We start from the raw sequence: 25,422 nt of genomic DNA, 5'->3' as shown, positions 1-25,422 counted from the left end.
GCCTCTGGTTTCTTCCTCAATTATCCTGGCTTCATCCCTTGTTTTGTTTAACAATCTAAATACCACCTCTCGTCTTCTAATTAATTCTTCTTGTGATATTTCTTCAACATTTCCGTAAATCTATAGTACAATTGAATGATGCTACATGTTTTATTTCTTTAATTTGATTCCAAAATGATGTAATATCTACAATTCTCTTTCCGCTAATGTTATGATTGTTATTAACATTGTCATCGCAATTGGGTTGGTCTATTTCTAAATTTGGTAAAGTGACTGTATCTAGTTCGCTGCAAAATAATATATCATGATATTATAAATATTATTTATATTATTATATCTAATAATTATACAGGTGTCCCAGAATATGCAGCATTTAGGAGTAATCTAGTTAGGTATGTAAAAACAAACAGAAAATAAATTATTTTTTATACCAGAAGTATTTTTTGATGATATCTTTGTTATTATTCAAAATAGTTTGATATAATTTTGTAAATTGCAACAGTAAATTAAGAATAGTTAATAATTTAATTTAGTACAACAATGTACAACATTTTATCTTAGTATCTGTATTAATACATCATTAGATCTCGGTATCAATCGTATCAAAAAAGTGTTGTATATTATATATGATGTTATTTTTACATAATGTTTCTGTTAGCAAAAGGATGCCCATGTTATAGGACACCTGTGTTAAAGATTTTCTAAAAAATAATTACCAATCAAAATTGTTAACATTACTATCATCCTCAGTGCGAGAAACGCGGTTCGTCCACCGCAACTTACCAAGACTACAAGTAAAAAAAAACTTATCTAATTGATTCAAGGGATATCGGCATAAAAAGTTTTCAAATTAATTACCGTTTACGTAACGTAGTAATCGAACAAGAATACCGTCTATTTCGGCCCATTTTATCCACAAATAACTCACAAGCACAAAACACTAAGAGTTTATAAGAGCAGCAGTCACTCAGTTACTATAACTAAAGTATACTAAATTATTTTTGTTTATAACTACAAAAATGGTTTATAAATAAATAAGAAAAAGTTTATAGAAATAAATAATTTATAATTACTATTTTTTTTTTTAATACACTGCTAATAAAATTGTTGACAGAAGCAAGGAAAAATACAAGTAAAGCTTTAAAACCGATCTTTACTGTTTTCGCCTCTACCTACATATGATCTTCTATTTTAAAGGAATGCAATTCTAATTCTTACCATCTGGTTTCCGATAAAAAAACCACAATATAAATACAGACAATGCTGGCAAAGTCGGCGCTACCTTGATTCTTTAGGGTCGGAGCTACGTTGGAATTAGCGAAAAAATTCGAATATTAATACTAAATTTTCAAAAAATTATTGTGGCGTTATGAAGAAAGATTGGTTTCTGACATTTTGCATGGATACTATATGAAACCTTTTCTAGAGGGCACGCATATTATTTTTTCGCTAATGATACAATTTATGCGAATTTAAATAATTTAATTGTTATATTTTTTTAAAATAAATAAATGGGCATGCGTGCCCACTAGAGTACTGTTTCCTGATTTCAAAGCAGAAAAAATCATGCATTTTGCTCTAATATTAACCGAGATATATTGTTTGAAAGATTACATATAAAAATTCTTAGCGGTTGAACAGCCTTAATGTAATTCAAAATATATGGTATCAGCACGATGGTGCCCCACCTCATCGCGAAAGAGTAGCTGTCGAGTGGTTAAACCAATATTGTCCAAACAAGTGGATTGGTAATAATGGTCCATTTGCTTGGCCACCTAGATCCCCCGACCTTAATTCATTGGATTTCTACTTATGGGGTGGGGTCAAATGAAACAAATTGGGTATCAAGTGGAAATTAACAGACGAGAACAATTATTAAACACAATACAAATAGCTGCTACTGAAATAAGAAATCAACCAGACATTTTAATTCGGCTGAAGAACTCTTTAATTCGTCATTGTGAAGCATGTATTCTAGCAGAAGGAGGCTATTTTGAACAATATTTGTAGTATTTATGTGTTTTAAAAAAAATTTAGTAGTTAATCATGATATAAAAATTAAAACTTTAAAGAGTTATAATTTTTTAAATAATTTATTGAAATAGGACATATGTTCATTAACATTTTTTTTGGTAATTGGATTAGCTATCATATGTCAAAGTTTGATAGTGAGTTAATAAATCACCTGTATTATACTGCTTTAAGCTTTAAGATTAATTAAAAAAGATTTTTTTAAACCTTTGTTACGGATATTATTCCTTCTTGTATGTATAAAAAAAAGAATGAAATGTAAGAGAATTACTTAAGTAAGAGTTTTGAATCAATCATGTTTTCTCCACAACAATAACTTTTAGAATGGCGATTCCTTCATAAAAATGAAACCTCTCATTATTTTTAATCCTTAACTCATCCTTTGTACCATAGATGGAACTCTTTAAAAAATGTAGATATTTATTAATTTATTGTTTTCCTTTTCCAGAAATTTCAATATTGATTAACAATTTATTCCACTTTTTTCTTTCTGTAACGATTATATATTTTAATTAACGTAAATATTAAGTAATAACTTCTATTAAAAATTATTTTGATACGCGCAGTCGAAGAAGTGACGTTAAACCCAATTTTTTTGCTACTAAGGGTATATAAGAAAACCGGATATACTTTCAACATTCTTCTTTTATCGTCAATGTGATAAGTTGGATGTGAAAATAAAAATTAGTTGGTTTCAACATTTTGAAAATTTTTTGAATAAACATGTTGAGTCGTTAAGACAACACATCTAGTTCGAGGAATTAATCACAGGAACTTATTTTGGATAAAATTTATTCGATGTTAAAGCCTCGTTGAACTTGAGGTAAGATCTTAGCTGCTTTATACTAATTAATTTTTTTTCTTGATGAAATGAATGACTTTATTCGTTTAAATTAAAAAAAAATCCTTCATTGCTTTTTCATATTAAACAGATTAACATGAACTACTCCTCATTCAAAATACCGTTAAATTATATCAACAACATTTCCTTCGCTCCTAGAGTAACCAATCTTTTGTGATACCGAAAACGATGTTTTTAACCTCGGACATAAATTTTCGTTTCCTGGAGTCACGTCTTATGTATAAACCTGATATTCACAAATACCTTCAAAACAACATAAAAAACCTCATCAAAGATAACAACAACTCAAACAACATACACAGGAGCTGTGACCTCAGGGGGATCCTTAACTTGAAAAAGAAGATTAGCGATAAAAATCTTGTGGTGACTTTGAGAGACAAAAACGTTGGTCTCGTTATTTTTAACAAAAATTCATATCTACAGAAAACTTTTTCTTTCTTCCAACAGAACAACATAATTTTCAATAATAAGAATCCTACCCAAACCTACAATAATCTCCTCAAAAAACTTATTAACACTACAAAGATAGCCTAGTTAAATTTGGTTTTAACATTAATTCACTCACTCAGATAAACCCCCTTTCACTTGTTCTGAAGTTAGGCACTTCTTAAACTTCACAAAGAATACCATTTCTACCGAAAAAATTGCTAAACAAATTCAGAAGTTCTTGCACAATAACTTCAAAAATGATATAAAGTTTAATGTAAAAAACTCGGGACAGTTAATCAGGTCTCTTCAAAATGTCAAAATTAATGAAAACTCTTTACTTATTTCTTTCGATATAAAAAATTTTTATTCAAATGTCCCCATAAAAAACTCCTTAGGAGTTATCGACGCCCACCCCTCTAGTAACAGTTACAAATATGACAACGTTCTTAGTTATTTTCAATTGAATGAATTTATTCATTTTTGACAATAAATTTTATCGGATGAAGGATGGTCTCCCCATGGGTTCCCCCATTTCGGAGATCACTTTATAAAAAATACGTTGATGATATCCTTTTGATCTACAATGGTAAGAAATCCCATATTAGCGCTCTTAATAATAAAGGTCGAATATCAGTCAAAGAGTAAACAAGAACAAGTTGGAATTAACCGTGGAATTAAAATTAAGATTAAATTTAAAAACATGTCACCACAAATATAAAAACTAATAAACGCTAATCAGAGGGTTGAGGGTCAGAATTGTTATTCATATTATTATAAAATTTAAAAATTAAGGAGTATACATTACTCAAAGAGCTGACATTAGTTCTGAAATGAACTGTGTAATTAGTGTTAACAATATGGAACATTTCCAAAAACAACCGTTTGTGATAATTATTTTTCCTGTCCAAAATCTTGGTTTCTTCAAATTTAAACAAATGACCTGTGTCTAAGCTATGTTGTGCTAACGCACAACCGCCCTTGAAATTTCTGACATCACTTTTGTGCTGACTTAACCTTTTTTCAGCAATTGACCAGTATGACCAATATAACATTGGTTACAGGAACCACATGGAACACAGTAAATCACATTAGACTGATAATCAGAGTGTATTTTGTCATTCAGTATTCTACTATTTTTACGTTGGTGTTAAGTGAGCAAGTATTGAACATTTTAATAAGTTTGTCTGTTAACTCAGGAATGTAAGCTTACTTCTTGTATGTGACACTTTTGTTAGATGGTGGCAGAAGACCTTCAATAATATTGTTGGTATTAAAAGTTGTAATAGTATATTAAAAAACAAGTTTCGTAAGACACGCTTGAAACGCACGAATTCAAGTTGAATGAGTGCTTTAAGTCTTATGAAACGTGTTTTTTATGCTACTTTTTGTAATTCGCGTTTTTATACTTTTTTTTTAACAAAAATAAAATAAATTTTGGCAATCTAGGGAAATAGGTATGTAGTAGTTGGTAACACCGGAACACTTGAAAATAGAAATTTTGAATTGACAATTAGAAACTGTCAAAACACAAAATATATTCACTTGAAAGAAATGTTTGATGTACACCTCGCAAAATAAGAGAAATTGCTCAGAGTCAATGTCCTCATCATTGTGGACCTTGTATTCGATGCTAAGAACGTGTTTAAACATCCATAGACAAAAATTGTCACATTGACAACTAGAAAAATTAATGACCCAATGTCACCAACTGAACTGGTTCCATAAAATGTTACTAAAATCTCATTACAGCATCGGATGCTGTAAGGAGTCTCATTACCCGTTTGAGTACTGTTATAGCTTCCATTACCGTAGCGAATTACAAAAAGTAATTTATTCAGCAATCTATGAGGATATGAATTATCAAAAAAATGTTTTTCAATTTTATTAAATTATTTTATATCAAGTGAGGTTCCGAAATGCTGAAAATTTTATGTTTCATAGCGAGTACAGTATTAATTTTATGTTTAAGTTTATGAATAGAATTAAATTGCATATACCATCCTGAAAACGTAGGTTTATTGTACCAATCGAACATGATGGTGTTATCAACACTTCTAATTACCTTGGTATCAAGAAAAGGAACAAAGTTATTATCTTCAATTTCTATAGCGAACTGGATATGGCTATTAAAGTCATTGAACGTATACAGGACCTCCACTTCAGAGCCCCTCGCGATCGCTAAAATAATAACATCCACATACTTTTTAATGAAAGGCAAGTTAAAATTTTATTTAGGTATAATTTTGTTAAGACTATGATCCATTACTATCTGAGCCAAGATAAGTGATATAGGTGATCCCATAGGGGTACCAAAAATTTGTTGATAAGTACCACCATTAAAATCAAAAAAGGTGTGAGTGAGACAACCATAAAGCTTTCCGGTAACAATATGCCCCTGAACTCTCTGACAAACTCGAAAGTATTTTTAACATTATAAGTAGTCAATGGGTCGAAGACAACAGTTAACATCCTGGCGAATACCGACGCTACACCATAATTTGCTGAACCAATTGAAGATATAATCGGTCTCAATGGAATCCCCTTTTTGTGGACATTAGGAAGGAAATATGCCTTGGATAGAACCGAGTTGTATTTGGTAAGTTGTTTGACCTGTATATCATCAATTATTTTACTGTTAAAAAACTCTTTAATCAATTTGTTGATTTTAGTTTGGATGATGTTCGCCATATCTTTGTGACCTTGGATCATCTTGTAGGTATTATGATCCTCCAACATCTCTTCTACTTTCTTCAAGTAGTTCGTTCTATCCATGATCACCATGATGGCTTTTGTTACTAACAAATTAGGGTTTTCTTTAAAAAACTTTGATATTTGTTTCTTGGTGTTGATTAAAAACGCTTCCAACCAAGATGGGACGGCATCAGACGTGATATAATTCGTCAGAATGTTAGCTGCCTAGCTTATTATTAGGTATGGTATTAACGATACTTTCTATTTCCATAAGAACATTTTTAATACAAAACCTCCTATCATTATTGGAGATGACAAATTTAGGACCCAACGCTAAGAAAAATTTAATATCTAACGGTATATTAACATTAGTTGTATTCAATAACCACTTATCTAATTTACTTAACTCTAAATCTCTCAACCCTATCCCGATACAGTTTGTCAAATTTCCTCTTATTAGAGGTTTTTTACTTTATTTTTGAAATTTATTTTCAAATTATCTAAGAAGGTTAAAAAAACATTATGAAGTATTTTTTCTTTAGTCTTAACTCTTAAAGCTTCTATCCATTTTTCTAAATCATTCATCTTAACTAAAGTTATTTTAATTTCAAAATTTCAAATACGAGATGCTAATCTTTCAGTATAAACACCAATCTTATACTGGAAGGACCCAGTAATTCCGTGAATGAGGTTCCGAAGGTTTTTCGATCCATCTGTAATGTGTGCAAGAGTGACACCTAACTTCCTACATTTGATGAGGAAGGTGATTTTTTAATTTCGCCAAGTTGATGTTAGAATTCGAAAGGAACTTCATGTCCTTTTTCATTTGTTGTCCGTGGGTAAGTTGTATCTGACTGTAGAACCCATCATGTGGTTTCCAATCTCCTGATTTTCAACAACATCAACATCTTACAATTTACTTTTGAAGTGGATAGGAGTTTATCTATTAATTTTCTTGACCTTAAAATCACCAGGTGTGTCTCGGAGAGCAGGGTCCTCTTTGATATTTACAGAAAACCCACTTCAACTAATACTTACATTCCAAAAAATTCCTGTTCTTCATATCAACATAAACTTGCTTCATTCCATTTTCTTTTAAATAAAATTTTTAAATTATCCTCTTTACCCTGCTGACTTTAATATGGCAATAAACACTATTATTAGGATGAGCTTTAATAATGGCTATTCCCTTCAAGAATTACAAAATTATCTGGCTAGCACTAAACTCGACCAATTTTCAGTTAACAATTGCGGGGCTAATGTTTTGATAGTAGCGAGAGACAAAATTTTATTTACAACAATAATAACAATAATAAAAGTGCGGGCGCGAAACGGGTAACTGCTGACTGATCTACCGATGGTAACTGAACTCTCCGGGCCGATCATGGTTCCTTTTATCCCCGAGTCCAGTAACATCCCCGGTGAAAGTTTTCTTCGAGTCCTTGTCTGGACCAAAAGGATCTGCTGTCCAGATGTACAGAGAGAGTTCTTCTGAATAGTTTCGAATGCTTTCTGGCGTCCAGATGTTCGCCACATAGAGCGCCCAGTAACATCTCCGGTGAAAGCTTTCCGAGAACCCTTTGCCTGGACCAAAAGGGTGTCCTGCCCAGTTGACCGGAGAGAGATTTTTTTGAACGGTTTAGAAAGTTTTCTGGCGTCCAGATGTTCGCCACACTCAACATTTAACAAACAGTTAAAAAGAACATAAACATAAAACATTTCTAATATTCAGCTACTTAAACACTTAATTAAATCCAGAAAAATGGACCTATATGAGGAGTGTTTCATCAATTCACATCACGCTAGTACCTAATCTTAAACACATTCTCAATGAATTACCGATTTCAATAATAATAATAAATATTATATGTATATCCTTCATGAAATAGTTTTGTTTAAATGTACCGCTCTTGCATTGGTTTGTCACAATTCTTAATACCAACATTATATTCTATTACAACATTATTATTCTTCTGGATTGGGAGATAATACATATGGTCATAAATAAATTGTTTCCGAATTTAGGGGATTTGAAGATTGAGAATGTTCCATATTATTATCTTGTTGCGAACGTAGTAGTGGTTACTGAGCTTGAATATCTATCGGATATTACTAGCATAAAGTTTCTTTTGTTGGAAAATTCGAACACAAGAATATGGGTTCATAAATATTTCAAATCAAGAAATGCGAACGAGTATTTCAAAAGATCATATGAAGAATAGCATCATGTAGATTAGATTATATTTTGAAATCTATTGAAATGAAACTTCAAAAACATTCAAATTTTAAAGACTGTATTTCTTCATACTAAAAGTTTGACAAGTCTAAGTGACAAAGAGTACTAATTACGTCTTCTTTATTTCTGCCTTCATGCCATAGAACAGTATATGCTGTTATAATAATATAATAATAATAATCTTTATTATGCTAATAACCCGAAGGCATACATTCGTCAATATAAAATTTACAAGCAAGGCGAAAAATATAATAAAATATAATATATAAAATATTACACGTAACATTAACATAAAAACAAATACACAGTCATAATAATCCGTGTCAGAAAAGTAGTGGCAGGGAAAAAAGTTAATCTGTTCTTATACTAAACACATTCAAAAGCCTGTAAATCATTCGACAATTCTTCAATAGAGTAATATGCTTTACGCAATAAAACATCCTTAATCCTAGTTACAAAAACTTTAAATGTTAAATTTCTATAACTAGCAGGTAGACTATTAAAAATTTTTATTCCATAATAATTATAGGCGTTCCTAGATCTGGTCACTCTCAATGCATCATGTCGGATGTCACCCCCCCTCCTACTTTTGTAATTGTGAAAATCACCATTTTTTTTAGTTGACAATGAAGTAACATTGTAAATTTCCAACATTCAAAGATATACAGGTGTCCCGTTAAGCGTACGGAGCGGCTGTATCTCTACAACGGTAAGGCCTAGAGGTTTGGGAAAAAAATCTTTATAAGCAATGTGACCAAGAGAAATAGCTGGAAATTATTTTGAAGTTCGTAATTCAACCGCTAGGGGGCGTAACTGCCATAGAGAAACATAAAATTCCCGCTATCTCAGAAAGTTAGACGATGAGCTATAACTTTGACAACATCATTTAATAGCTTGGATAATACCGCATCGCTTTTGTTTTGCGATATTTCTCATATCTCTCATAATAAGGGAGGAGGAGGATAATGCGTTTTCAAATGTTTACATTTTAATATCTCCTGGACCATTCAACCGATTTGAATATTTTTTGTCTTGTTTGAAAGAGCATTTCATGCTCTTTTAAAAGGTATTTTCAGTCCGCTTGGTTTAAAACAAATAAGCTAGAGGGCGTTATCTGCAGCGGTTATATATTTTTGTGATTTTTGAAAAAAAGTTAAATAGAACGATACTATTTAACTTCACAGACCGTTAATCACCATAAAATTTGCTAAATATTAGTGAAAACCGCATCTCGATATCTCCATCGATTCTCGAATTATAAAAGAAAATGTTAAAAATTCGTATATCTTAATCGGATCAAGTTACCTTGGGAAACAAATAAGAGAGAACAAAAATTTTATTATCTAGAACCTTCCTTCACACCTTATCCAAGCTTAGAACTGCTTCAAAACTACTTTTGAGGCGTGTTGAAAAGCCAACGGATCAATGAAACATCAACAATGATAATAAAACAAAATAAATCAAAACACTTAGAATAACTTAAATTTTTGGCAAAAATAACTCACTAATGTGCGAAATGCCTTCCATAAACCTCGATGCATTTATTTAATCTAGTTTCGACGAAAAGAAAGCGCTGCTTAAGTCTCGGCCCTGAACACGTTTCTACTGGTATTTAGTGTTTTGTCATATTTTCCCTGGTTATTGGTTTTTCTTGAAAAGTCAGGTCGTTTAGTCTACCCAATAGATAAAGGGGTGAAAGCAATGTGGGTTTTGCTCGAACCAAGAATGCATATTATACAAGTTTACATCAGCTTATGGACAGATGCTTCATGCATCCATAGCATTTGTGATAAAAGGTTTGGATTTGCCCAAATCATATTTAAAAGTCAATGGTAATAGTTCAGTCTGTTATCATAATCGGTATCTGTTAAGGCCTGATGTAAAACAACGTGGTGGAGATATTATTCTCTTGAGAAATCTTGTGGACAATTGTTTTCGGAGTTCCCAGATTATATGGGATCACATTGAGCACCAATGTGATTTACGAATTCATAGAGATGTCTGAATAGGCTACACGTTGCCAGTTTTTCGTAATCGCTAAGTCAATCTTAAAAACACTTCTAGAGAAAAATGTCTTTCTTTGTCGTAATTGCATTGCACATTTTTGCCATGCAGTTGCATCGTATTCGAAACATTGAAAATAAATCATCATACGCTCTATCATACGCTTCTGCGTTAGTAAATGACATGTTTACAGTTACCATGGTTATGTGATTTGTTTTTCTCGATGAGGTAACTGGATCCGATTGATGGCACTCGAGTTTTTAACATTTTCTTCTATAACTCGAGAACGGGTGGCGATATCGAGATGCGGTTTTCACTAAAATTTTGCAAATTTGAAGGTGACTAAGGGTCTATGAAGTAAATAGTATCGTTCCATTTAACTTTTCTTCAAAAATCACAAAAATATGTAATCGCTGCAGATAACGTCCTCTAGCTCATTTGTTTTAAAGCAGACGGTCTTACTGAAAATATCTTTAAAAAGAGCATTAAATGCTCTTTCAAACAACGCCGAAAATATTCAAATCGGTTGAATGGTCTAGGAGATATTAAAATGTAAACATATGAAAACGCATTGGCCTCCCCCTCCCTTATTATGACAGATATGAGAAATATCGCAAAACAAAAGCGATGCAGTATTATCCAAGCTATTAAATAATGTTGTCAAAGTTATAGCAAAGTTTCTGAGATAGCGGGAACTTTATGTTTCTCAATGGCAGTTACGCCCCCTAGCGGTCGAATTACGAACTTCAAAATAATTTCCAGCTATTTCTCTTGGTCACTTTGTTTATAAGGATTTTTTTCCCAAACCTCTAGGCCTTACCGTTCTAGAGATACAGCCGCTCCGTACGCTTAACGGGACACCCCGTATAATGAAGGCAGAGTCAAAATTTTTAAATTGTTAAAAGAAGAGCGGCAGTCTTCAGTATAGTTTAATTTGGTTATATTTCTAATGGCTCTTATTTGTATACTAAATATTCTTTTATTAATCGCGGCGTGTCCCCAGGCAAGTAGTCCGTAACTAAGGTGACTCTGAAAAAGCGCAAAATAAGCGGTGCGCAATACCTCCGTAGAAGAAAATTCAGAAAGACGTCTTAACAAAAAGGTTGTGGAGCTTAAACGAGAAGCTAAAGCTCCAGGCTTTACCATGAAAAAGGATTCGCCATGAAAACTCCAGGTAAGTCCGGGGTCAACATGCACGCCGAGAAATCTAAAACTATCATTAGAATCCAAACTTTTATATGTGTGCTTTAGTCAAAAGGTCATTGATACTGTTTTATCATTATTCAACGTTAGCTGATTACTTGTAAACCAATGTCTAGTCGAAATGAACGTTAAATTATTATTTTCGGTAGCTTTTGCTTTAGATGAATGTTTAGTTAACAAACTTGTGTCGTTTGCATACAAAATTGATTTTTCAGGATTCAAAAATGAAGGCAAGTCATTTAGGTATTTATATTTAAAATAAGATAGGGAACCCCACTATCAATAATTCCAGGGTTAGATACCAAAGAGTTAAATTTAACAAATCGTTTTCTATTTGTAAGATAGGATGACAAAAGTTTACATGCCTCTGGGGCTACATTATACGCATCAAAAGCTTTTGTGAGATCTAAGAAACTTGCTTCGGTGAATTTGAAGTCTCGAAACCATCGACACATACTCAATAAAGCTTTGTATATCTGTAGCGGTGGACTTTCCCTTTCTAAAACCAAATTGTTGTTTATTAAAAATATTATTTTCTTCAGTACTAAATATTGAACTAAATTTTCCATTCAATACATTGATTACGAATCAACTTGCACTTCTTTTCGTATGTTAACCCTCAACCAGCGTCGCTTTTGTGGGGATATATTATATTTTTACAAACTTTTGAACAACAAGTGTGATTCTCCAATGCTTGTTGGTTCTATATGTGTTCACGTTCCTCCGAGATTACTTCGCTTTGATTTTCTATTTATGACACCTACACCTAGAACCAATGCCTGTCAAAATTCTCCTTTATTGAGAATGGCAAGATCGGCAAATCGTGTTAATATAGATCTGTTTCAGCATTCTTTCTATGCATTTAAAAAACTGCTCTTTGCTGCAGTTGGTGTGTTGCCTCGAGCGTTCATTTGATATTTGATATATGATATATTTATATCACCTAAACTTAGTTTTAGTTTTTTTTCCTTTTGAATCACTTTTGTACCATTAATGTTAATTCATTATTATTATTATTGTGAACTGTAATTCTATTTTATTTGTATACAATTGGTTGTTTGTGGTACAGTATTATTGGGTTCGACCTGTTTCTGTACCCACATGAAATAAATAAATAAATAAATAAAATATTTGATTAATTGATTTTTTAATAATTTTTCAAAATGTTTTGATATTACAGGTAATATACTAATTGGTCTCTAGTTCGAAGCCTCATTAATATCGCTTTTTTTGAATAACAGTATGACATTTGCAATCCCAAATTCGTCAGGAATGTAGCCAGTGGATAGACACTGGTTAAACAAGTGTCTATACGAGCAGTCAATACTGGAATCAGACAATTTTTAACTTTTTTAACATTATTGAATTTAGACCAAAGAAATCAACAGTTTTTCCAGATTTGAGGACATCGAAGGAGTCCCGGACCTCCACTTGAGAGAAAGGTTGAAATGTAAAATATTTATTATTAGCACAATTAACATGTTTAATAAATAATGACAAAGGATCAGCACCACCACTTATATTTTTAGCTAAATTTTAGCTTGACTAACTGCTAACTTATAAGATTTACGACATTTGTTACATTCACCAAGTACGAATTTTTATTGAATTTGTATAGATCACAAAGAAAACTAAGTTTTTCTTTATGTTGTTTAAGTTCCGAATTGTACCAAGATAAGGTCAGTGAATCGCGTTTATTAATATTTACCGTTATAATTGGAAAAGCAAACTTACACTGAGAAAAATAATGTGGGAAAACTACCTAAAATTTAGTTATATTATCTAAAATGTATAGTCAAAAATTAGCTAACTACTACTACTAGTTATACAAACTAATTCTATTTCGATAATTTAAGATAGATAAATGATCGAAAAATGTATCTTATAAATACCTAATAAAATTAGTTTCATTATATAATATTAATAGATGTTTTTACTATTAATATTATATTTATTATTAATGGTAGTAGATAGCTTTATTACTTAAATATAGACGTCGTACCTAAATTTTTCACTGTAATATCGACGATTTGTAGTCAAAATATCCCATTGTTGGTAGGTGTTATTACAACATTGTTTTGATGTATTATATAATATATTGATATTAACTACTGCAAATAGTTGAATTTAATATTGACGATAGTTCGTTTATTAAAATATTGTAAATATTTTGATCATTTTTTGTGTTTAAAATGTCTATTAATGTTTATTATTCATATCCGTATCACTAGATACTTTATCAAGATGTATCTATAAAGAAAACAAGTATACATATATATAACAAATATATTTTCAAGTATATTGTAGTAAAGTACATTTTTACATTTATGTTTAATTTTTAGGTGATTTGTGTACGTTTTAACGTCGCTGAAAAATATTGGGCATAAAAAACATTTTACGCCGTTTTCCATTGTCCTTAATTTTAATTGATACCTTGATCCTTACCTTGTTGGTTTATGAGTTCAGAAATTAGTGCAGTTCGAGCAGTACTACTTTTCTTTGGTTTATTTGGCAAATTTAATTCATGAAAATACTCTTTACACTTTGTTTAATAAATTTCCACACTTGTACACTTTGTTTAGGGTATTCCAAATTGAAGGCGATATATAATTGAAATGTGACAGAAACTGCCTTTAAAAAGGATTCAACTTCATATAATATGTCATTAACGTATATATAAAAGCATTCTAAACTTTCAATTGTTTTGCCTATTCCTAATATCAATGGTTGTAACGTCCAGTGGTTCTTTTCATAAACTTCCTTTCTATTCTTAATAAAACTTTGTATGAAGCTCTTGTCCTAAATTAAACACATTATATTTTGCTGCTAAATAGTAAAAGTTTTAAATATACCTTTAAATGATAGGCGAAACTTTCTTGGCCATCTAGTATTGTTGGTCTGTAAATGTCTTGTCCAGTTTTAATTATAGCAGGAATAAGTATGGCATTCAGATTTATAATTAAGAGGTAATTTTTTGAATCTAAAATGTCTATATAAATAAGAAAACAAATCAAAAAATACAAAACAAACCTTCATTTAAGTTAGATGACTGTAATAAATTGAAAAGTGTGCGAGATTTTTTATCTTTTATATCTCTATGGTATATATTTTTTATAAGGGTTTCAAATATTGTCCAGTTGGAAAATAATAGTGTGTTTCGCTTTGGATGCAATTTTTCAAAATCTAATTCAATCTGAAAATTAAGTTATTTTAATGATTGACGTTTTGCTACAACTAAGAAACAACTTACCAGTGCTACAGCAATGTTTTGTTTTAAAATAGGCCACTTTGTAAAAACATCTATTGATTTGTCACGAACGTCTTCTTGTCGAACATTAAACGTGCTTATCCACTTTTCAAACACTATATCGTTTGGGGAGTAGTTGTTTTTTAACCATTCATAATCGCTAAATGTATTTATGTCAAACGTCTCTTCATCAGTATCTGCTTCGTTAGAGGCATCAGTAACGTTTCCTGTTTTTCTTTTCTGTCCAATAGAAAGTGAATGCTTATACTTCTTTCGAAGGGAATAATATTTTTCTATTAGTTTTCCCCGTTGTTTTTTGGTACCCAAATACGTTACCTGAAAGGCACATGAAATTAAAAACATAAAAAATCATGTATGTACTGGTAGTTTTAATTTGGAAACGTACCTCACATTGGCGATCTACAGATGTGTCACTCGCTAACCAATCCTCCACGATTATCGTGGTAAGGATATTTCGATTTTTCGAACTTAATCCACTAACTTTATATTCTGATAAAATTAACTGACCACTAACCGATTTTAATAAGAGATTTTCTAACTTCTAAAATAAATACATCTATGATTTAGGAAATAAACTGGAATATAAAACAACTTACAAAGATCGGTTGATTTTCAGGATTACCATTTCCATCTGTATCTATTATATTAGCATTTATCCAATTATTTACTGTTGATGATGATGAATTCGATGCAGTAATTGTACTTGCTAGGGGTGTTGTTAATCCCTATAAAAAGCATTTAAAGAAAATAAACTTATAGATTGTGGCATGATGATGGCACTTATAGATTATAGCTGTCAACTTACGTTGAGTTGTTTCCATACAAAAAGCTTTTTTCTAAATTTAATTCGTAGACCGAATTGTTCTGCAGGAATTAAATGATCAATATCGTTGATGGTCAGTTCTGCAAGAACGTCGATGTCTATTCCTTTGGCTGTAACATAACACATACCATATACAGAGCTGCCTTTAAAACAGTTATACAACTACAAGTAACATGTCTGCCGTCAAAAATTCGGTCCGTCGATAATCCGGATTCAATACCGATGAAAAAAAAAATTTATTTCTCTTTTTCTGATTGTACATACAAAAGACAAAGTACAGTGATTCCCCATTTAACACGGTACTCTTATAACGCGTTTTCATACTATGCAATTTCATGTCTCTGTATAACGTGTTTTCTCCCATATAACGCGGGGATTTCCCACGTTCTGTGAAATTTATAACGATATAATGAAATTATAATAAGTTAATATTAATTAATGGTTTTATTTATCTATTTATCAATTATTTAACCACAAAAGTCCATTATTTTTGGTTCTTTTCGAAAATCCGGACATTTTGATAATACGGACAGGGTCCGGTCACAATTAATCCAGATTATCGACGCTCTATTGTATATGTATAACAAAATAATTGAAAACATAGTTAAATACTTGCCTTGAAAATCTGGAATTAATACGTGTAATTCCCACTGCTGTAACAAAGTAGTTACAGTATCTTCAACTTGCACATCCATTTTTATTTCTTACCAAATCGTAAAAACACTCCGAATACCTGAACACGTTAATGACGACTTGTGACGACTGAGAGTACCACAAAACGTATTAATATTAGTGGACTTCCCTCTAACAAAACAAGAGTACAGTCTTACAGGTTTGTAACCGTAATAATGAAGAAAGTTTGTAACTGTAAGTTGGTAGTGAATCCTCAAAAACAGATGCTTTATCGATCGTTTTCGATGATGAAAAAGCAATGTTTGTATTAAGAAATATTTTCTATAAACGATCGATGTAACGTTGAAAACAGGTAGACAAAACGACTAAAATATATTTAAATAAAGTATTTAATAATAGTACATTTGTCCATTTAGGTAAAATATTTCATTGTTAAATGTATATAAAAATTCAGACTAGAACAAAATAAACAAAAATACCAAATACATTAGGTAACTAAACTACTCAACAACTAGACTTATCAACTAGTTTCCACGATGTAGTTTCTTTTTCTAAAAATTAGTTACATCACCTCAGTAAATAGATAAATTAACTATCATAAATTTGACTAATTAGAATTGTATATGTCAGCTAAGTTACGTTTGGTAAATGAATAAATTTTCTAGCATAAATGACTATTTGTCTAACAACTAAATTGATTTAGTTCAATTTTCCATATCATTTTTCTCAGTGTAGCAGCATCGCTTAAGATATTATTTAAAGTGGTTGCTTGTTAATCGCCTAATGAAATGATAATAAATTTCTTAAAGGTATCAACAGAGAAACATTACTTTTTTTAAATCAATAGCACAGATGGACTTGAAGAACACCGGAAAAGATTATAGACGAATATCAATCATAAATAATATAATTTATTGGTTGATGACTGATGATGACTTTCCTTTTTTTGTCAACTTTCAGTAAGTTCTTTTTTGGTGTTTTAGATAATACATCATGGTTATCCGATTTCTTGTACAGCATGGTTACCAAAAATATTTTACAAACTACTTAACACCAACCACGTCATTGAAGTATTAAAAGTATTGTTTCTCACATTAGAGTCAGTACTTATTTCTCTGACAGCTATTTAATAAAAAAAATCAGTTCAAGCCATTCCATGTCACAAAATTTTTCATTATATTGTTCAATGTTCCTTACCACCTCGATACTTTTGTATACATACAGGGTGTCTCAGCGAGACCGGTCATTAGACCTTTCTGGAGTTCTGGCAAAAATAAAAATTTGAGAATTCAGACATAAGTATTATTAATTACGATCTCTTCGACTAAAATATTTTCAGATTTCTTACACTTCCGGTTATACCGGAAGTCGCCACCTACGTTATTTTTTTAAATGGAACACCCTGTATATTTTTACATATTTGGATTTGTCTGTTTTCAAGGTTTATAAATTACTTTACTTTTTGCAATTTGATTCGGCCGTTCTCGAGTTATTCGAAATTTTCTAGAAAAATCTGCTCCAGCAGACATTTGTTCAAAAAATCAGAGAACACTCGATTTTTGGGATATCACTTTAGGATTCAGACAATGCTTAAGCAACATGATGGAGTATATTTTGGTGCCGAGAACGGCTGTCTAGAACATTTGGTCACTTTACTATGGCACGTTAACTTTTCGAAATTTGGAAATACCATAACTTCATTTTTTTAAATGACACCCCCATATTTTATTACTTAGTCGCTCCGGTGTCTCATTCTACATCTTTTATATCCGATATGTCCCACACCTAACATTAATAGTTTGGGAGATAATTAAGATTTTTTGAAAAATGCACACATATCATATGGATATTTAGCGTAGTGTGTCATGAAAAACAAGCCTTCTAAATGAGTTCTTGCCAAAGACTCACTTGTTTACGTCACTTGATGCATGTGAGCTAATAATTATCTGTTAGGTCCCTTAATATTAGTACTGAAAAGAGTTAACAATAACGAAAGTAATATTTACACAAATCAAGAAATTCTTAATTTATTTTTTATGCATGAAAAGCACGACAAAGTTGGTAGTATGATTCCCAAATCTTCTTTGGCAGCTCGAATTGGGGTGTTGGGACTCTTCCGTTGCATTATCTACTACATTTTTTGGTCAGTTTAACACGTGATTAATTCGTCCAAAATGCAAAACATTTGCTTCTATTCTTCTAAATTTACCTTTTGTCATCGGAGATAAATGTGGATAATTTTCATTAAACATTCTGCAAGTTCTACTAAGAACTTTGTCGCACTTTTCGTGCACAAAAAATAAATTATGGATTTCTTCATTTGTATAAATATTATTTACGTTATTAGTATCCATTTTAACTGGTTTTAGACTCACAAGTATCAAACAACGTAAATCAGACTTTGACGTTTATCAATAAGTCATTAAACATTTGTTTTCCATGGCACACTAGGTTAATATCGATATGATATGTGAGCATTTTTCAAAAAACCCTAATTATTTCTCAAACTGTTAATGTTAGGCATAGGACATATGGAATATAAAAGATATAAAATGAGACGCCGAAGACGACTAAGTAATAAAATATGGTGGGTGCCATTTAAAAAAATGAAGTTATGGTGCTTCCAAATTTCGAAAAGTTAACGTGTCATAGTAAAGTGACCAAACGATCTAGACAGCCGTTCTCGGCACCAAAACATACTCCATCATGTTGTTTAAGCATGTTCTGAATCCTAAATAGATATCTCATAAATTGAGTGTTCTATGATTTTTTGAACAAATGTCAGTTGGAGCAGATTTTTCTAGAAAAATTCGAATAACTCGAGAAGTGCTGGTTCAAATTGCAAAAAGTAAAGTTATTTATAAACCTTCAAAATAGACAAATCCAAATATGTAAAAATATACAGGGTGTTACATTTAAAAAAATAAAGTAGGCGGCGACTTCCGGTATAACCGGAAGTACTAGAAATCTGAAAATATTTTAGATGAAGAGAACATAATTGATAATACTTAAGTCTGCATTCTCAAATTTTTTGTTTGGCCAGAACCCTAAAAACGTCTAATGGCCGGTCTCGCTGAGACACCTGTATATGTATTACCTTGCTGTGGTTGGTCCGAGATTTCATCAGTTTTTGCTGCTGGTTCCCTTTGGAAAGGAGCAGACATTTCGGAAAGATCTTACCTGACATCTTCCGTGCGTTGTCGTAGTCTCCAGTCTGCCGACAGGACATACTTCTCCATCCGTGAAGCAGTACGCATTAACATGTATTACTTTCTTTATATATTTAGACCATAATGTTTTATTATGGCCTAAATATTATGATAATTCATGAGTAAGTATTGATTCTGCATCTAACATGTTTTTTAATGCTGAAGCCGATCAACACCGAATCATACAACGTGATTATATAACTATCAACTCTGTCAGTGAATTCAAGAACTAATTTCGGATATGAACATAATAGGTTCCGTTTTATCCGATAAATCCAGCCCCAAAAACTAGATAAAGGCTAGTTTACAATAATTAGATTGTAAATCAATAAAATTTATATTCATCGTGTTTTGTTAATGGCGATATTTTTGTCGATATTATTGGAATCAATTCTTAATTGTATTAATAATGTATATTATTTATTGCTTTTTCACAAGTTAACACTTTATAAAAGCGGGGTCGTCACATTTTTTACTGAAGATTTATTCCAGACGTGATATAACGTTCCTTTGAGCAATCGACCCACCGACGACGGTTTTATGGGGTCACACTTTGAGTAACACATATCAAAGTATAAACAAAGTTTTTTGCTACCCACTCGAGTTTGGATAAACGACTTCCTGTATACAAATTCGTTTTTTATTATTTCATCCTTGAGAATTTTTACGTTAAAATACAAATACGAAAATTAGAAAATATTAATTGAAACCAATTAAATAAATAAAAACGAAATATTTCTGATTTTATTATTTAATTTTATTTTTTATTAAAGAACTTTGTTAAAGGGGAATTTATTGTGTTAACCGAACCTAATAAAAATAATGAATAATAACAAAAATTACAAAAAAAACAACAAAAATATTTACACGATTAAGACATCAGAATGCATTTCGCTCGAACCTAAAAACAATTAGGTATTTACCCGATTAAGATACCATAATGCGATTTTTCAAAACAATATAATTAGATTACCTAATTGTCGAACTATCAGAAATTAAATAGTAATTAAGCGTATATAAAAGATGTAGATTTAGTACGAACACTAGTTATGTTCTTCGACCCAGCTCTATACTGGTGTGAGACCTTTACCTCATCGTTTCGTGTTAGTAAGTTGTAACAAAGTTATTTATAAATAAAGTGTTTTTTTTATGGTCATCAACTTCGAAATAATTTAATTAGTGCAGTCAGTATGATCTGTTCAGGCACTTCAACGAGAATTCACCGTGAGTTTCTACTCTTAAGGACCGATCACGAATTACATCGCGAAGAAAACTCTCCAGGGCTCAAAATGATTGTAAGTGTTGTATAGGATCCAGTCGTTTCTATCCTGGACACAACTTCCGTATAATTTTAATCAATGAAGTTTATATGACAACCACCTATTCCGTCGAAGATTTAGACAAAATATTTCATAGAATGTCTTGCGGGAATACTTAATATACTTTATACGTTCTTCTTAGGTTCTACTCTAAATCTTAACTGACTAACGAACTGTTGTATCTGTAGTGTACCCAGGGTTGGAAAGATAAAATAAAACGCAGTTCAGCACTTTTACATAAAATTAAACTTTATTTTTAATTATCACGCCACACGCAGACCGATCTTCTCTGCTCATTATCTTCGTAATATTCAACTAGAGACTAATTCTTTCTTTTCTAAAACGCTAATTATTATAGACGATATTATCATAGACCAACAACAGTTAGGGACAAGGAGGAATCGAAGTTCAAAGTAGTCAAACGAAAAAAACTTGACTTTACACGTTCAATTGCCCTTGGTCCGAATAACATCGTTTACGTATTTACTTATAATTACTTATCGAAATACAGTAAGATACGAAGGGATCTTATTTCTTAACAACAAAAGCAAAAATTAATAAAGGAATAAAATATGTATATTTGTAATAAAAATGTATATATTAATGTGATAGGACATTACAGACAAATTAAGATAAACAATTGGTAAATCTTACACGAGCATAAATTCTGGGTAGAAGAATATTGACTTACAAACTAAACTGGACTACAATATATATCTTTCCTAATTAGCTTACTATCTAATGATTAAACATACTTAAAGCTAATCTTTATTTGTATACAGTGATTATGGACATATAACTCCACACTTCCTAAGATTGGCGAAAGAGGGGAGTTCGATATTTGGGGACTCTCTGGAGATTATTCCTTTTATTTGTTTCCATGCGCACCATATTATGAGTCCCAAAATTGATAGCATCACGATGATCCATAAGCCTATGTTAGATTTGTGATGCAATTCCATGTCGATGTTATCTTCTGTGTTGGTATGAATGCTCTCAATGATTGTGCGAATATTTCGGATGTCTTCGTGATTTGTTGGTGTAATCTTGATGACGTTGAGTTCTTGTTGTTTAGGTAATTTTACGTTGATCTCTGGGATTGATAATATCGTAGCATCCATTCCTTCGCTAAGGTTTATTTGTACATCGTCGATTTGGATTCTACATTGTTCTACTTCCACAAGGGTTGCTTTGTCAATCATGTAGATACCGCTTTGAGGGCAGGTTGATCTCAATGTTGATTTTCCTTTAGGATGGATCAGGACTTGTCCTGGGCATATTTCTTGGATTATTGTTTTGGTGAGATGAATTGCCGTCATTGTGCATTCACTAGTGCCATTCTTAAGAATGTTATCGATGCATGGATCTCCATTAATAAGGTCTTGGCGTGGACACAAGTATTGGTCTTCAATTGGGTCGCATCACTTCTTGATGTTCCAATTTTCTTCCGTGTTGAATAAGTGATAGGGGGTTTCGGGTATAAACGTGTAGTTTGATCGAAAGATGGGGTACAACTGGAGATAATGGTAGAGTTCGGATACTAAACGGATATGTATCTTGAATATGACTATGTCATTTATGATTACAGCATCGGTTGTAAAGAAGGAATACAAGTTTGCAGGATGTTTTACTTTGATAGTTTTTCAATTACTTTTTTCGAGGTTTGTTATAATTTTTTGAATGTCTTTAAGTTTGTAATGTACGGCTGAGTCTCAAGATATCGTCCGGTTGAACGTCGTAGTAGGAAGATAAACACAATTTTCTCTTACTTAACTCTCTTTATTTTCTCCAGACGAAGGGTTGGTACAGAGTATGATGATGTTCTCGGTTGTAGTTCGATACTATTATTATTAATGGTTTTACAAATTTCGAGATCTTTTATATTAAGTCGAAGCGATTAGAATAATCATTAAGTAACGAGAATTACCAAAGTTCGTTCTTAATTGTTTTCGTCTTTTGGTGATCAATTGTTTGTTGTTGATATTTAACCGGATCTACTGATATTTAACGGATGTTGTCTTAGTTATCTACTTATAATTACTCTATTTCAATCTTAAATTTCTTAATTAGATTATTATTTAAATTTATGACAAAATAATGATTGTTGTTACATTATAGTTACATTACAATTGTATTACAGTTACATTACACCTTCCCCCTTAGAGAAAAATATATACTTATATATTTTTTTTGTATAAAAATAAAATTCTTAACCCATCATAGTAAAACGGTTTTACTATAATTAAATTTAGATATATATTCTTTAAGTTTTTAGTTTTGCAATTCTGGTGCTTCTACGTAGCGGGGATTGGCTTGTTTCGGGTAATTCGATATCTTCAGGGTCATGGTCAATCACTTCGCTATGTTGTTTACCAGTTATACATGGCAATATGGGTTTTCCTTTACGGTTTCTATACTTAGATTTGATATGTTTGTAAATTTGATATAGAACATACAGTCCTATAAATTTTAACGTTGTCATTAAGAAATAAACAAAATATGAATTTTGTAAGATATTAAATGATTCGACGTCGTCAATTTTATCTGATATTTGGAAGAGTTTGTGGTTTACGATATCTAAACTTTCTATATCTAAGTTACTGATATGTAGGGGTGTAATTTCTGGGGATGTGTTTTTAATATTTTGTTTTGAATAGTGATCTTCTAAAATATTAAAGCTTGGGAATGTTATATCAAGGGTAGTTCCGGAAGTTAAATTTTTGTTAATGGGGTTTTAAAACTGCTGAATTCGTAAAGAGTCGACACTTTGGTGGTAAGGTAATTATTCCTGTACCTTCGATAGTGAAATCGCGAGGGGAGTCAGTTTTGTAATTTAAAGTTGCATCAATTCGGTTAGGCGTTACAAATAACCAACTATTCTGCGTATGTAGAGGGTGGAATATCTCGCTTTTAAATTTTGTCTTTCTTATGTCACAGGATTCGGGTATTTGATTGGAATGGAATAGTAATTGCACTGAACAGAGATTTGATGTTCTTGTGAATTTTATAGGATTTGTTTGAAAACAGATATAATGTTCTAATTCGATGGCTTTACATCCACTAAGATCGTCAATCGTGACGTAGTTTGTTTTAGAATTTGTCACTGATAAATATTTTACTAATGGTAATATAAAAAGAAACTCGTTGAGGTTATTTTTCATATGTAGTGGAATTAATTTGAATAATTCAGATGAATCTTGGGTAACCAAAGGGTTGGATATCTTGAACATAAATAAATTAGAAGTGGCATAACTTTTGATTGATGACACTGACATAAGGTCTTTAACGTTGTGAAGTTCGATGCTTCTTACAAATTGAGTAGATGGTGGCAATTGGATTAGCGCCTTGGATAGTTCGTGAATATATTGTTCAACGGAGATTATAGAAGGGTGGATTATGTCTGACTTGGAAAATAGGTATGCGTTTATTATTGTAGAATACTCGGTGTTTAGTTCATTGATTACTAATGATAGTCGAGAAAGATGTTCATCTATTTGTTGTCTCAATTCCATGTTAAAATATTTAAATTCTTGATCCGAAAGTGATTTTTTAAAGTTTTCAATGTTTTCGTTAAATATTTTATTGTTTATATTAACGTTGGTAAGTGACGAATTAAAATTTCGAATGGTACTACTTACAACTTGAATTTGTTCTTTTAATAATCCTGCGAGATGACTTTCGTCTTTTTGAATTTTGTTAATGTTATTCTCATAAAATTCTGCATCACGGCTATCTAATGCACCAAATAATTCTTTAAATATTAAACCTACACCATTGATAAGACCGCGTTTAAATAGAGGTCGTTTTATCATTGAAGTGATTGAAAGCTGTAATTGTTTAATTTTTGGCAAAATATCTCCAATTGCTCTTAGTGTTATGTTGCAATTTGTAAGGATAGTGTGGTTATAAGACGAGCAAAGGTATCTAAATTTATGTAGGTGACCATATCCCATGTTTGGTCGAAATATTGGACTTTTCCTAACTTCTCAAAGTATAATCCTGATGATTGACTAACAGGAACTATGTTAATCGTTGTGTTGGTGGAATAAACGAGAACTATTAGGGATCTGGAACAAACGCATGTTTCAACCTGTTAGTAGAATGCTACAGTTGACTGATGAATTTATTTCTATTATTTTATAAAAACCATTATATTTTGGCAATTAAGAGTTTTATCCATGTTGCAAGTTGGGAATATATTAAAAATTATACCAAAAAGATATACTAGAAAAAACTTCTTTAGCTTGCTTTTATTTAAATATATATCGAGACTAGTTTCGAGGTTACACCCTCATCTTCAGTCGAAACTAGCAAAGACGAAAAAACGAAAAACACATTAAAATATTAAAATAAAACAGTTTAAAAAACTTACAGTCAAAATTTTCAAAGCGATTTATACATGAAAAGCGAAAAACTCAAACGAAAAAACATTATCGCGAAGAAAACTTCTGTAGAAGGTATGAACACGTTAAAATTGAAAAATAAATAATCACAATAAAAACATTCACAATATAACTCAAAATGTAAAATAAACATACGACATCAAAATATATTAAAAATTTTTGTCAAAAACGAAAAGATGTCGACGGTGAGACGAGAACAAAGGAACTGGGAAAAAGACTTGAGCGGGTTATAAACCTGCATTGAACTACCCGGGCAAATAAACTTGTTATATAATTGTTTTATGATCTCTCAGAGACATAAAAATAGGTTT

The 25,422-nt window shown here is 31.4% G+C and overlaps 1 protein-coding gene across 1 annotated transcript; it reads right to left on the bottom strand.

The window, feature by feature from the left end:
• Positions 1 to 13,728: 13,728 nt before the first annotated feature.
• Positions 13,729 to 15,083, bottom strand: LOC139432190 (uncharacterized). Its single transcript, XM_071200585.1, has 4 exons — positions 14,707 to 15,083; positions 14,487 to 14,649; positions 14,309 to 14,436; positions 13,729 to 14,255 (listed from the first exon to the last, which is right to left on the bottom strand). Exons 1-4 carry the CDS (start codon positions 15,064 to 15,066, stop codon positions 13,974 to 13,976), a joined length of 933 nt encoding a protein of 310 aa, XP_071056686.1. The 5' UTR covers positions 15,067 to 15,083; the 3' UTR covers positions 13,729 to 13,973.
• Between the last annotated feature and the right edge of the window lie 10,339 nt (positions 15,084 to 25,422).

Source organism: Onthophagus taurus, chromosome 11 (assembly GCF_036711975.1).
Source record: "Onthophagus taurus isolate NC chromosome 11, IU_Otau_3.0, whole genome shotgun sequence".
In the NCBI taxonomy this organism is placed as follows: domain Eukaryota; kingdom Metazoa; phylum Arthropoda; class Insecta; order Coleoptera; family Scarabaeidae; genus Onthophagus; species Onthophagus taurus.
The sequence above is the reverse complement of the archived record's forward strand: the minus strand, read 5'-3'. Positions and strand labels throughout refer to the sequence as shown.

What these genes read in the sequence shown, in the direction of transcription:
- LOC139432190 (XM_071200585.1), bottom strand. Translation starts at nt 15,066, where the DNA reads ATGTTTTTAATTTCATGTGCCTTTCAGGTAACGTATTTGGGTACCAAA. An exon ending in GTCATCTAACTTAAATGAAG is followed by an intron (nt 14,437 to 14,486) that starts GTTTGTTTTGTA and finishes TAGACATTTTAG; the next exon opens with ATTCAAAAAATTACCTCTTA. An exon ending in GTTTCGCCTATCATTTAAAG is followed by an intron (nt 14,256 to 14,308) that starts GTATATTTAAAA and finishes TGTTTAATTTAG; the next exon opens with GACAAGAGCTTCATACAAAG.